The following is a 14,084-nucleotide window of genomic DNA, read 5'->3' as shown; positions in this document are numbered from 1 at the left end:
GTAATAAAAACAAATCTCAAAATTTATTATGAAGGAAGGAAGTCTTTTTTTTCCTTCGTGAAATTTAAGCTTTTGTTGGCTCATGCGCCAGGAGCGATTGCAGAAACCAAAGACAAGGCATACGCAGAGGGCAAAATTATGGCCTTTAAGATTGGCATTTCTTTAAGAAAGTCGTTGTTGCTTGCGTATAACTGACAAAGAAGCGAATTTTTTAAGGATTAAAATTTACCGTACTCGTTGCACAAATTTTATTTTTTTATTTATCAAATATGAAACAAAAATACGTTTCGACATGTGCTAATGATGATGATGATGGCCCTATAAGCACTCGCCTATCCATTGACGACGCTCTTTTCGATCTTTCGGTTTTCACGCGTCTTCCGCTACTTCGTTGTGCAGATTGTGCCTGCTGTGGTTGGATTAGTGCACTATGGTGTTGCTCGAGAATGAATCGGTTAGTGTTTTTTAATCGTTCTGTTATCGCCATCGCAGACATATGGGTAACCGTAAATGCTACAATTTCTTTCATGCAGTATGTTGAGAACTAGGCATCTGATCAGGAGTTGAAATGCATGCATGCTGGCAGGTTGCGCCAGTCGCAACCGTCCTTCGGTAGCCGGTGTCTGACCTGTCTATTTCTCTGTGTCTGCAGTTTCTAAGCGAACTGACGAAGTTGTTCCAAAAGTACAGAAGCAGTGGTTCCGTCTACATCACCATGAAAAGATGTAAGTTGGTCTACCTGAGTCAGCGCGCCGGACCGAACGGCTGGTTGTTTTCATCGGAGCATTGTCGCGTGACGACGTCTTGTATGTGTGACATCGGGTTCTAGAACAATAAATCAAAGTGTGCGTGCCGGAGTGTATGGTACTGTAATCTCGGAAGCCCCAACACGTAGGACGCAGCGATGCTGCTATATTGTGTGTGTCGCGAGTTGTGTACCGCCGGTCATGAACCACCTGTACGAGTTTCGGAAGCTCGGTGGTGGCGCTTGCAGGGACGGGTTGCCGTCCGTGCAAGCCGTCTCTACCGTTGTACTATGTTCAAGACGTTACTCCTAACTCTAAGATTACAACTAAAAAGCTTTAAAATATCAAAATTACTCATGGCAAGTTTTATGCCAAAATGCGAGCTAGATCTAGCAACATAAAAACTTAAAATTGCGGAGACATGTATGTGCCAGAAGTAGCTGTACAGAATAAATTGGCCGTAATATGAAGCACTTAGCTTCCCTAGAAAAGGAAAATAAAAAAATTATAGCAAGCACACAGTACAGCTGAACCACTATAAACAACAGAAAACCACATGGTGGTTTCTTAGCAAAGTTATGCAAAGTTGCAGAAGGTCAATTTTTCACCTGTCATACCTCCAGTAAATGACGCAGTGCCAAAACTTGCTAGTTATCAATGTATGAAACTATCGTTTTGGCCTTAGTTGCTAGACAGGTACACCCAGGCTGTTGCTTGAGAGAGACATCTTGTGCCAACTTTGTTGAGAAATAAAACGTGCCTTTATTAAAATGCGGAGATAAGAGCAGTTCTCTTGGTTCTGGAGGCAGAGGGGATGATGTGACAGGCAGAAAATAGGAAACTAGTGGTTCAGATGTACATTACCACTAGCTTCCCGGTGGAAGCAACTACAGTGCAGAAACAAACTGTCTCAGGTGGTCTTTGTAATATACTTCATATAACGAACTAAATCTAAAATGTTTCTCGTCAATACCAGCGTGTAAGAAGTACATGCTTATAATGGATACCAGGAAGATGTAACAAAAGCATTTTCACGTTGGATGCAACTTTGTCATGACAGGGTACAACTGTTGTTAGACTTGTTGGTATTACAATATAACAAACAGCACAAACCCAGGGCATGGACTAGGAAAGGACAAATCGTGACTGGCGGCTTAAAAAGCAGTGCATTCACTCTACATAAGCAAAGGGCTCCCGCATTGGCAGCCTAACACAGTCGAAGCTCCTAAAGCGTGTTGTCATGAAGCTGAGTTATGTTAGTTGTGTCAGCAGCTTCCTGGGCTTCGTGCTGAAGAAGTCTAGTAGTACAAAACGGTTTTGAGACCACCATGGCAGAAGTGAGTGAGTGCTCCACAGAAATTCCCGAAGCATGACCTATCGGTCTACTATGCCGAAAAAATAAAAAGGAGTTTTCAGGTTTGTTTTAACATACGTGAAATCACCTTTGGCATTTTCAAATAATAGTAATGTACCGTGTGCCTGAAGCGCAGACATGTATAATTTTTCATTTAACTTCAAACAAAATTGACTTGCCAAATTGCAATTAACTGGAGAATCAAGGTGCTTGAAAATGTCCTGGTTTTCTGCGCTGGCTCTATACGACGGCTCGCCAACATCTTTTTAGTGAGCAGGCTTTTTCAGTGGGCAAATCCAGAAGCTTTCCAGGGTCCGTTTGTAAATGTCAAAATGGTCTATAGAACTGGCTTCTAATCTAGCCTATCAACTACTGTACAGTCAGTGCTGCATACAGCCTGAGGAAGCCAGGATGGGTTTTTCTCGACACATACTGTTATTATTGATTTTGCTGCCAGGTGTATGCACTTTGTAACACAAGTACCACGTGGAACTTGCACAGATGATGGCAGAACCAAGCCAAAGCCACGGCAAGAGAAGCTCGCTGCCAATCCAATCCAGCCACCAGCAGAGTACAAGTGCCTACTGAGAGCGCATGCTGGGCCAAACAAGATCAGCACAGTGGTGAGCAGGCCATAGTACATAGTTAACACTGATACTGGTCTTGCCGATGCTTAATGTCAACAATGCACATTTATGCTTTCAGATTAACGCCAAGGACGTCAACAGGTTTCAACTGGTATGTACAAAATTACTGCCCACTGACCTTTTTACTGTCTTTTGTACTCAAACTACCTTCATCCTCAAGCAGTGTAAAAAAAAAAGTTCTACGCTAAAATGAGCAAAGCTTTTAAACAATTAAGTAAAGAGAAAAATGAGGTGCTGTTGTCTACACGTTTTTGCTGTGGTGGCTTGATTTAGCAAAGGTGAAGTCTTGGGTGACAGTTTGAACCTCAGTGAAAAAGAAAGCATGAATTTCATTTATAATTTAACATGCATTTAACATTTATTACGAGGAGTATAACGTGTGATAGTAAGATACTCTTAAACTGCATTATCAGCTTGTAAACTTGGTTATCACTACCAGTGGCATTGTTGCTGTCTGTTGGCAGTTTTTAGTAAAGTTAAAGGGCAGCTTCAGATTGTATGACTGTTACCAGGAAGTGTATGGTGTATGCTTCCCTACACCTCTTAATCAACATGTTATGCAAGCTGAACTATCTTACAAGACAAACTATTTTGAATAAGCAACAACAAAAAAACTAAATGGGGCGGCCTGGGAAACAGCTGCTTGTGATGTGATCTTGCATCGCAGTTATATTTACCAGAAAATGCAAAACAAGAAGTTGCTTAAAAGATTGTGTTGCTGCCAACACCTTTAATTATGGTGCTTTTACATGACAAAAACCGTAATCTCATTACGAGGCACACCGTAAAAGGATATGGTGGATTAATTTTCACCACCCGAGGTCTTCAACGTACACGTATGTGTACAAGGTTTTTGCGTTTATCCCCCATTGAAATGCGGATTCAGCGGTTGGGATCAAACCTGCAACCTCGTACTTGGCAATGCTACGTCGTAGCCACTGAGCTGCTGTGGCAGGTACTGCAGATAAGTTGAACGCAGTCACTCACGGCAACAAGAGTGCTGTTCCTCTGCTGGTGTCATAAACAGCAAGCACAGGGTGACCAGCAGAAGCTATCCCCTTGATAGCGTGGATCGGTAGCGCATGTGCCGATTTATACACATCAACATACACACAACCCTCGGTTTCACAATTTCAGAACAGATGATAATATTCCCAGCAGAACCTAAAATGTTGCCGCATTTTCCTTTTAAGGAGCTAGCTAACCAAGTGACAAAAATATTGGGCGCCCACCGAACCAGAGACCGAAAACTCCATACTGTAGTGCGCATTCCCACTAAATGCAACTCCGAAGATGTTGCAATCACCCTGGCTAAATTTTGAGTAGTAAGTCAAACACGAATGCTGTTCCCTAAATTACTACCAATGGTTGATGACTTGAACCGTAAACAATCGGACTGTCTACCTCTAGCTTCCGTCTTCTTCGTGGCGTTTGATTGGTTACAGTGTCTGTTTTCCTCCATCAACATTTCTTGAAGATATGTGGTGTGGTCCTGAACACAGTTGTTGGGTTGTAAAGTTGTTCCCAACCCAACCTGTAAATGTCTGTGCTTGCATTATTGCTGTGTGCTGATGAAAGGCAGCATATAAACTGTATCGTCAGAAAGGAAATGAGAACACTGCTAATAACTTAATTTTTGTTGAAGGGATGGAGAAAGTATAAGCCTATAAGACAGGAAAACTGAAATTGCATATTTAAATTATATTCCTCTTTGAGGCTTGTACACACAGAAGAAATATATTCAGAAGAGCAGAGCATTGGGCAAGATAGATTAGATACATGGTTAGGGGCAGTGCAAAAGATGAAGACGGAGAAAGCCCAACAACAAAGTCTCGCTATTTTCTTCGTCCCTTGCGCTGCCCTCAACCATGAGAAAGACATTCTTGTGCATAGCCACGGCCTCAAAGAATGCAGCTCCTGCCTTTCTTGGCGTGTCGTTGTTCGCCTTATCCAAGAATAGCGTGTTCGTGTGGACAAGCCTCGGATAAGAATATCGTTTAGATGGCGCAGAAGGGCCCCGCCTCGCAGAAAATCCAGTGATGGCGTCCAGCGCCGAACGTCGCTTCGGCAAAAGGAATTTCGAACCAAATTCCAAACCGTGCATACCCAACCACTCTTCTACCACCAAAGTGGCTCATACTTTGTCTTTCATCCTTTACAAAGTTATTCCTCGGAATTTTGAGAGCGGAAACCCACAAACAAATGTAATGGAGAAAAAAACACCTACAGCGCATATTTTTGATGTTAGCTCTTCTCAGACTTAAATATTAAAAGTTCGAAACAATAACAGGAGATCGACCCTCACAAGAGATCGACCCTTCCTTTAATAAAATTCAGTTGTTAATTATTCAGCAGTGTTCTCTTTACTGTTGTCCCTGTGTAAAACATTAACACTGGCCGAACCTATCGATATGCGCCAGTTTGTTCCGCAAGATAGCTATACTTCTGTGAATTTGGCCCCAGTTAAATAAGTGATTCAGTTAATTCGATCCCGAGCGAAAGTGCTGGCCCGCACCCCATTCATTTCTATAGATCCGAACTTGTTATTTCGGTCATGAAATTGGCCTTCGCCACATGACTGGTCATCGTGCATGCACCTGACCCTAATAATAACCCCGATAGTGGCAGCGCCTGTCTGGACGGTTCAGGAGGTATTGATGTGGTTAGGATCATTCTAAAGTCAGCGCACTTGTTGAGACAAACCTTAAATCGCACACACACGAGCACTGTTGTCAATGCTCTTGCTTACGCGATTCACTGTTCATGTTCACCCAACTGGTGGTGGTGCTTAGGGGACAGTAAATGCATCGGAGACACGTTAAAACTCCCAATTTACAGCCAAGAGTCGAACAAATACCCGAAAACGAAGCAGTGGTTGTGTTCCGACATGTTTTACACACATTATTTTGAATTTGGCCCACCGGATAATTAGATCAATTTCATTGGTCCCAACAAAATCAAGTTTACCAAAGTCGATTTTACCGTGTTAAGTGTCAAGTGCGGCATGAGAATCTGTGCACAGTTGAAATGTTTTCTTGCAGGCATACGCCAACCTTCTCAAAGGAAACATTGATGGACTCAAGAAGAAAGACAAGAAGAAGAGCACTGCCAAGGCCACTCAGTAAAGCTATTTATTAATTTTTTTTGTACAAGACGAGAGCAAAACTGTCAGTCTGTATCACTCTCATTAGTTTAGTAAAACCTGCACCAATCATGCAGGCTAGCATATTTCTGAAACCACACAAAACCATCCAGGCATACAAAACCATTTCGTAATAACTTACTCATGCTGCGCTTATGTCGTACAATATTACTGGGCGCGCAAGCTGGTATGCGACTGCTTTGTAAGCAATGCTGGGAGCAGTTCAACCAGCGGGCTTTCCCAGAGAACTGGCCCATCATCGTGGAATAAAAATTTCAACAGTAATTGTACAAGTCACACTTTGTGCCAGCGTCTTTGGGCAATTGCAATGTCACATGTGAGCTAAAGTTTAGTATATATACACAACGGAAAAAAATGCACTGAAAAAAAGAACAAAAAGTGCTTTTGCAATGATGAACTGGCTCAGTGTTGCCCAAGAGCAAGAACTTGAGGGGTTTCAAGCAGTCCTCGAAACCCTTGAATATAGAACACCATATTCAGATTAACACGTTGAAAGTCCTTACACACCGGAAAGTGTTTTAAAATCCTTGTATTCTGTATTTTTTGCAACACTTCAAGGACTTTTTTGCACATTTGTCCTTAAAGGGCCCCTCACCTGGCCTCGTTAAAAGTTTCAGTTATACACTGACCATTTTAAAGCATCACCTCAGGAGCATTCTACTGCAAGAATATTTAATAAGAATTTCGGGCCGACTTACGCTTTCACATGACTGGGTGGTTTTTCAGACAGAGGTGCACAAAGTTCAGTGTACACTGGGTCTGCACAAGCAGCGCAAACCAAAATTTGTGCATCTGTGTGAGACATGCAATTTTTCGCACAACTGTACGCATGTGACAGGCGTGCGGTTTGAGTGTAAGTTAGTTCTTAGTGGTATCCGAGATGGAAACAAATGATGCAGCAAAAGCAATGGTATGAGTCGTCAAGCTACCTTCCCTGCAGCATCTCTCTCAATGCCCCTACCGGGGCCACAAGCAGTGTTCCTTTCCTGCCTCCCATATTGAAGCCGAAGGCCCACTTCTGACATTATTCTTGTCTTTCCTCCCTTTTTACTGTGAGGCATATATTAGCAGATGCGTTTATGTTTGCTCTGTGTTTCACAGGAATCCCCAAGCTGTTCCCTATCAGAACAAAAAAAAAAAAAGCCCCATATCCAGTAATACCACTTGAACAAATGGCAATTCTACAAAAACCCCTATGTTCCCATATGTCATATGGAGCCTGTCCCGTGTGTTTTTAATATCCAGTATATGAATGTTTCGAGATCTCACATAGAAACCAATGTTATCCATGGGAACACATGGGTTTAAATTTTTGTATAATCATATCGGACTTGCCCCATACGATTATAGGGAGGTTATAACGTAGGGTTTTTTTTTTTTTTCGATATGGTCGCCCTGCTGTGGCTATTTGTGTGCTGCAGGCACTATCTGTTTGACATCTCCTTGACGGTGCAAGTGGTCCCTTAGTGATGAAGAACGCACAGGCCTTTGGAAGTTTCAGCTGGTTTCGTGGCATATATTGGTGCAATACTTTACAGACACAATCATCATGGCATGATCAGTGCACTGCTAGAAGTGGTAAGGGGCCCTTTATTTTAGACAAATATATGCCAAATTCGAAAATCCCATTGATCCTATACAATATAGCAACTTTCTAGCAGTTTTCTAGGTAACCTTTTCATCACATTTTTGTTTGGCAATCATTTGTGGTTAACAAGAACAAGTCGGTTGCCAGCAATAGTTTTTAAACCATCCAAAGTAATGTTTCACTAGTTGTGAAAAATTTTTGTTGCGGCTACAAAAGTCCTTAAATTCCCTCAATTTCTCTTTCTTGAACTGCTACCCTGATTATGCACCAGCGTTTTGAGTTCATGTGCAAGGCTTACGTTCTTGTAGTACATACTTGCCACTACAAGCAGAGTTCCTTAATCATGCCAGTTGTAGAGCACCTGCTAGTCCCCACATTTTGATGTCCAGACACAGTGGTGATCGACTATAAAGCACAGAGGTCTGGCAATTGTTGCTATAGGCAAGATGCCTCTCCTCTCCCGAGCACAACAACAACAAAAGTATATCTACTAATGCACTATGAGTAACACAATGTAAACAGCATTTTCAATCGGCACCTTGAACATTTTAGGGAACTTGCTGCTCTGATCACATACGGTATGGTAGATCAATGCATTGAAGTGAAGTTCGGTTTTGTTTCTCTCTTGTTGATTGGTTGATTAGACCCTACCACACCCCCTACGATCGGAGAGCTACAGTCACATGAAGTGTGCAGCATGCCCTAATTACCATTTCACTCTCCACAACCGTGAAGTGCACCTTCGGCACCTCGTGTACCAAATGTTGGATGAACAGGAGCACTATGTAGGCATTAACCTTTCGGCTAAACTGCTGGTTTCATGTCGCAGTGCATGCAGTTTGCTGCCACGTTTGGGTGCATCACTTGCCTGTTTCGTGCAGCGTTAATAAAGTACACCTCATCTGTGGGGATGGCAGACAGACAACAACTGTCTGGTTTGCTGCAATGGAACAGTGACGCTGTTTATTAGAAACATGGCGCTCTTTGTTTCGTTCACAGCGACATTTGGCGCCAACATTCCCTTTTCCCTGCATTTTATGTTTCTGGTCTGACATAGCCACAAGGGAACGTGTACTTAGAATTTATTCCGAACTAAGCTGGCGAACAGTGCTCCCGAACACAGAATTAAACGTCATGCACTGCGAAATACTACCAGTGCATGAAATTTTGAGTGCAAATCAACTAGCACTTTAGCTAGAAGGATCACACATACCAGATAGTACTCCTATATACACAATGTATAGCACAGCATAGTACTATGTATATAAACAAATTAATCACCCAGTGTGCACATAACCGAAACAAGAAACGACAACATTCGCTCTACTCTCTGCCCTGTGAAGCACCACTGTCTGCCTTTGTATGACGGCTGAACAAAAGAAAAAAAGCTTGCTAGCATAAATTTTAACAGTACACAAAGCAGCAAGGAAATGGCTGTGGTGTCCAAGCCACAGCCAATGTTAATTTTGCAGGCACAATACACCTACACATGAAGAACTTGATGCGATATATACAGTTTCAGCGTTTACCCTTACACGGCCATTTGTGGAGATTTGGCTGCAAATTAGACTGGCCTTACTTGTGCCTTGGATTTAACAATATCTCAGCTGCTGCTTCTCCCATTTCATTCTACACCTGTGAGAAGAAACCGAAAAAACTTTCTGCCACAAGTTATTCCTTCCGAGAGAGGCCTACGAAATTATGTTCAGAAAATGCAATTCTGATTAACTTGTTTTCCCCCAACCATGCTTGCACCAGTTGCTGAAAGGTTGCATGTGCGTTTTTTTTTTTTTTTTTAGGGGGGGGGGGGGAGTTCCATTGTCTAATTAGCACTGAATTATAGAGGAGGGGGGCTAATAGGGCCCCATATACACACAGAAGCGAACAAAAAGATGCCATATTTAACATTTTCAGTCTTGTGAGCCTGTTGCTGCATCATTCCAGACTGCTAGCCTCGGCCAATGGCCTCAAAACACTCAACGCTGCATTATTCACACCACTTTTCCTATCCAATTGTCTGAAAAACCTGCCTATTCCAAAAATTTATCACAAGCAAACTGTACATCGATCAGTATGTCACAAAGCTCGCACACAAGAGTGAGATTAATTCAATGACAACTGCAGAAGGTTAGCCTAGCTACGAGCTGGGCTTGCTACTTCAGGTGTAATGACAAGGGATAAAAGAGAAGTGCACATATACACTAGCGCAAAACGCACTAGCACACAAGCTGGGGAACGCGGGCAACAGGGAGCACCATAAGAAATGCGGCAAAATAAACATAACATTGCGCATCATCACCCCCCTAACGGCACAAGTGTGCATACTACAAGAGAATATCAAAAAGGACCGACTGATGGCTTTTTAATTGTCAGTAATGAACCTGTCACAGAAAAACCATAATATATCTCTTTGTATACTACTGCATAATGCTGGGAAGTATGCGCATGGTTTTCCCATAGCCGCTTATGGCACCAAACTTATGCTCACAATCAAACTCTCTGCGGTAACAAGATTGCAGGAATTTAGTGCACATACTTTTAAAACCACAGAAAGCAGTGCTTTTGTGCTACACCGCCAAAGGACCCTTAATGTTCCCCACCTTACCCCTTAGTCACATACCTTGTGCACCATTGTTGGGGTTCGTGCACGTATGCATGCTGGGATGCGCTGGCATACAATTTTTATTTTCTTTTATGGGGGGGGGGGGTCATAATCTGGATCTGTCACTTTTAAGATAACCTAGTCGAACCCCGTTATCAACAAGGTCACATTTTACACTAAAGGTACCTTAATGACATCTCATAATTGTTTGTTACATATCAACATTTGTGAGAAACATTTGAGATTTACATCATATCCGGTCATTAATTATTTAGAGGCCCAACAGTTCTGCCTATAGTGAATGAATGTTGGTTAGCTCAGCTAGTGGGCAAAATGTTCAATGTCCTAAAGAGGCATTGCGCTAGATGCCATGACAAGCAAAAGTATCAGAAAGTGACCATTGGCGAATATGGCTCCTGGCATGAACTATGCAGCACGGAACAGTACGGAAGCAGTACGGTTGTGTTGCTGGCACAACATGACTGCGCCACGTGAGCAGGAAGGTGAAGTGGCACATGGTGAAAGTGTGGCATATAAGCTGCCAGGCAAAAGAGGCACCACTTTTCCAGTTAAAGTGGCTTTGGAACCCGTGACATCACATATCGACGCTTAGGTGCAAGACTCGAGACGAACAAATGTTGCCTTTGATTTTCTTTGTCAATGAGAACCTTTTTTGTTTCGTTAAAGGAAATATAAATGAAGTGTACACAAGCACCGGATTAGGCTGTGCTGTGGCGGAACTGGACTGTCCTGATTTGCACACACACCAGCTGGCACAATTATATTTACTACCATGACATCCAAAGCTGCATGACTCTTGGCACAACAGCGGGAACGCAGATAAGGAGCATTAGCCATGAGTCATTGCTCTTACCCACACGGCTGTTATGTTGTTGGAGGCACTATACCTCAGTGAAGCGTGACAGAAAATGCATGCAAATGCACAACTAGGAAGATATGCAAGAACAACGCTTGGGGTCTCGCATTCCTAGTTGTCATCTGTTTGCACTTCGCTTATACTGGATCACTAGCAACTTGACTACTTAACCATCCTTCCACAAAAAACAAAAGTTTTTCCCAAAGCATGTCAGTGAAAACAAAAGCACAGTGTCAACTAGAAATAAAGCTTCTTGATCAGCCCTAGCACATTTATTTGAAATTTTACCCTTCCACGAGTCTCTCTTGGGCAGAATAAAGCTTTCAGAGAAAAGATAATTTACATTCTTTTTGTGCATAAACTTTTGTCATGCTTTGGGTGTTTATTAGCTCAATGGCACTGCACTTTCTCCATCTTGCAGCTCGGCCATCGCTGGCAAAATCAATTTTTTTCATATTCTATTGTAGCCAGTAGTGCCCCACCAAGCCGCATGGCTATGGAATAAATCGTATCTGACAGTGTTTTGGTTTGTGCCATGAGGTGAAAGCTCTTCTAGTCCAGTTCACCCTGCCCTGTCAGCCAAAACAAATTTCGAAATCCTGAACTTGCATGCAATCAGCAAACCCTGTACAGGCAACATCGGTTAATGTTTCATCATTTGCTTCTTTCGGGTGATATACAGATGGTGGTGGGATGTTATAAACAGTCCTCCAATGCCATTTCTGTCATCAAGATGAAACAGGAGGGGAGGAAACGAAAAAAAAAAATGCAGCTGAAACATTTCTAACACTTTAGCTCATTACGCTGCCCAGGTTGTCGGCACGGGCACTTGGCAACGGTTGCGTCTTTGTGGTGGGCTGCCAGCGTGAGGGGGCTCATCGAGTGTAGTAAACGCGGTAGTAGAGGGTCTTTGAGCGCCATAGGGAGTAGGAGTTGTCGAACTTGAGGAGGTAGACACCCTGGCCAGGGTACAAGTGGCTGCCAGCGTACACCTCCTCGTGACAGTCTCGGCGAAACACCGGAATCACCAGGCTCATCGACGACTGGTGGGTCAAGCCGTGGGGGTCCCCCTGCGAGCCTTTCTCCACGTCTCCGCTTTCTGCAGAGCGCTCCTCTGCAGCATGGAGGGCGCGAATCAGTGCCTCAGATTTGCTCCAAGCACGCGCATGCCATTCGAAACGCACAGACGAATTCAAACATCGCATATACGGCAGAAGCTTGTTGATACCTTCCTCATTACTGGAACAGGCTTCTTGTAGCAGCTCTTGCAACAAAGATTTTCCTTTTGTGGGAGACAATTTGGCTCTTGTAACAAGGCATGTTGAAAAAGTAAATGATACAAAACAAATTCATTATATAAGACAAGCTCTGCAACTCTTAAAAATTGCACTAACTTGCACCTAGAAAGGAATTCTAAAACAAAAACTTTAATTAAAGGTGCGATGTCATGAGTTACGAACTTGTGAACTGCACCAGTTAGCAAGTAGCTTACAAGACAGCTGCAATATAGAAATGACAGATTACCAGATGTACAGAAAGTGGAATCTCATTTTGCATACAGCATTACAACATAAATTTTTTCATCCCTATAAAGATTCGGAGTTCAGCACCTGTTTTGTTGATTTGATTTCATCATGAAGATTTTCTTCATTTGCCTTTTTTTCCAAGCAAATCGGAATCGCTCGAGTTTCATTTGCATTTTGTGCTCTCTACTAACACTTCCACACTTAGTCGCTGCTGCTGTTGCTTGTGGGTGACCTTTTGCAGCTCTGAGAAGTGTGGCTTAGTTGAACCGCCACACTTACAAGGCCGGGCATGATGTACCCCCTCTTTGTTGCTCTCATGAATCAACATGTGTATGCAGATTCGTAACTGAAAATGCTGATGCGCCACCACACATAGGCTATAATGAAGCAATGGAAGTATGTGCAAGTTCTGGTTTTGCCTTCTTGATTATTACCACCAGATGCACAACAGGACCCTCAGGATCAGGCATGAAGTGATCGTTGCCAAAGTGAGGCTTTTGCAGCAACATATAGCAAGATTTGCTCTTTGTAGCAGTTTGGAGCAAATGTAGCAGCAGTTCCATCACTTGTTCCTGTTTGTTGCTCTCTACCAGCTCTTACGCTTTCAAACGGTGGTCCAGTTTGGTTCCCATAGGGATGTATACATTAGCTTTCCGTTTATCATACTTCCCTTCATCGTTTGTTACATCCAAAAGCTGCACTACCAATTGCAGCATCGTCTATTGACGATACATATGTTGACTGGTGCATGTTGCAAAAGAAAGGTCAATTCACAGTGCAAGCGGTGCGGGAACTTGAGAATGCTATGTCACAAATAGAAGCCTAAGTCACGTATGTCTAATCACATTGTGCGATAGCGTCAGCCATTGACACCAATTTCAATATGGCTCAAGACGTCAAAAACAAAACAACAACTGCACAAACAACTGCCCCCACACCCACGTTGTCAGTCACTATTGCAGCTTATGGTAGTACCTTGCACAGTTACTTCGATATACATGGCTGAGCGAAAACTTAAAAGGAGCTGCCATTGCAAGATAAAAAAAAAAAAGCTGATTCAAACAAACATTCAAATCCAGCGCTGATGGAAATCCCAAACAGTTGTGAATGCAAAAGAAAAATGTTTAACATTCAATCTAACCATCACGCAGCAATAATGAGCTTTATTTACAGCAGGTTTTCAATAGCAGATTTCTTTTTCCTCATCTGTAATGTTGTCACAAGCTGTTAGTTTTTCCTGGATCACACATTCTCTTTTCATGGTCCCCTAAAAAAAAAGTACTAACAGGGTTCTACTGTAGTTCTGCCCCACGCTAAACAAACTTTTAAATCTGTGTTGGTGCAATGGGCACACACAAGAAAACACAACGCACTTATGACATAGTGGCTGGATTCATTCTGCCTGCCAAAATGGCTACTGTATTAGCGGGGTTGCAGCTAGAAGCCCCTATGCAGCAACTTTTCAGCTTAATTCAGAGCAGTTTGATTTTGTTATGGTAGCCCCATGGTAATGACTATGGTCATGTCTTTATGTCAACAATAAAGTAAAACGCTAACAAAATATTGAAAAAAAAAAGAAAG

At 42.7% G+C, this 14,084-nt stretch overlaps 2 protein-coding genes across 2 annotated transcripts in view; one reads left to right on the top strand and one right to left on the bottom strand.

The window, feature by feature from the left end:
* The first annotated feature begins 316 nt into the window (after nucleotides 1-316).
* On the top strand, nucleotides 317-5,901 carry Srp14 (signal recognition particle 14). The gene is made up of 5 exons (XM_075699800.1): nucleotides 317-454; nucleotides 653-725; nucleotides 2,602-2,723; nucleotides 2,806-2,838; nucleotides 5,789-5,901. The coding sequence occupies exons 1-5, from the start codon at nucleotides 431-433 to the stop codon at nucleotides 5,870-5,872; spliced, it is 336 nt and encodes a 111-aa protein (XP_075555915.1). The 5' UTR covers nucleotides 317-430; the 3' UTR covers nucleotides 5,873-5,901.
* LOC142588235 (Golgi resident protein GCP60) overlaps nucleotides 5,861-14,084 on the bottom strand; it is a 26,041-nt gene continuing 17,817 nt past the window's right edge. The window contains exon 9 of the mRNA XM_075699798.1: nucleotides 5,861-12,091. Coding sequence (XP_075555913.1) covers nucleotides 11,853-12,091 — 239 coding nt within the window. The 3' untranslated portion in view covers nucleotides 5,861-11,852. The remainder of the gene's footprint in view (nucleotides 12,092-14,084) is intronic.

Source organism: Dermacentor variabilis, chromosome 7 (genome assembly GCF_050947875.1).
Source record: "Dermacentor variabilis isolate Ectoservices chromosome 7, ASM5094787v1, whole genome shotgun sequence".
NCBI lineage: Eukaryota > Metazoa > Arthropoda > Arachnida > Ixodida > Ixodidae > Dermacentor > Dermacentor variabilis.
Note: the sequence above shows the minus strand (reverse complement) of the source record. Positions and strands in the feature narration are given on the sequence as shown.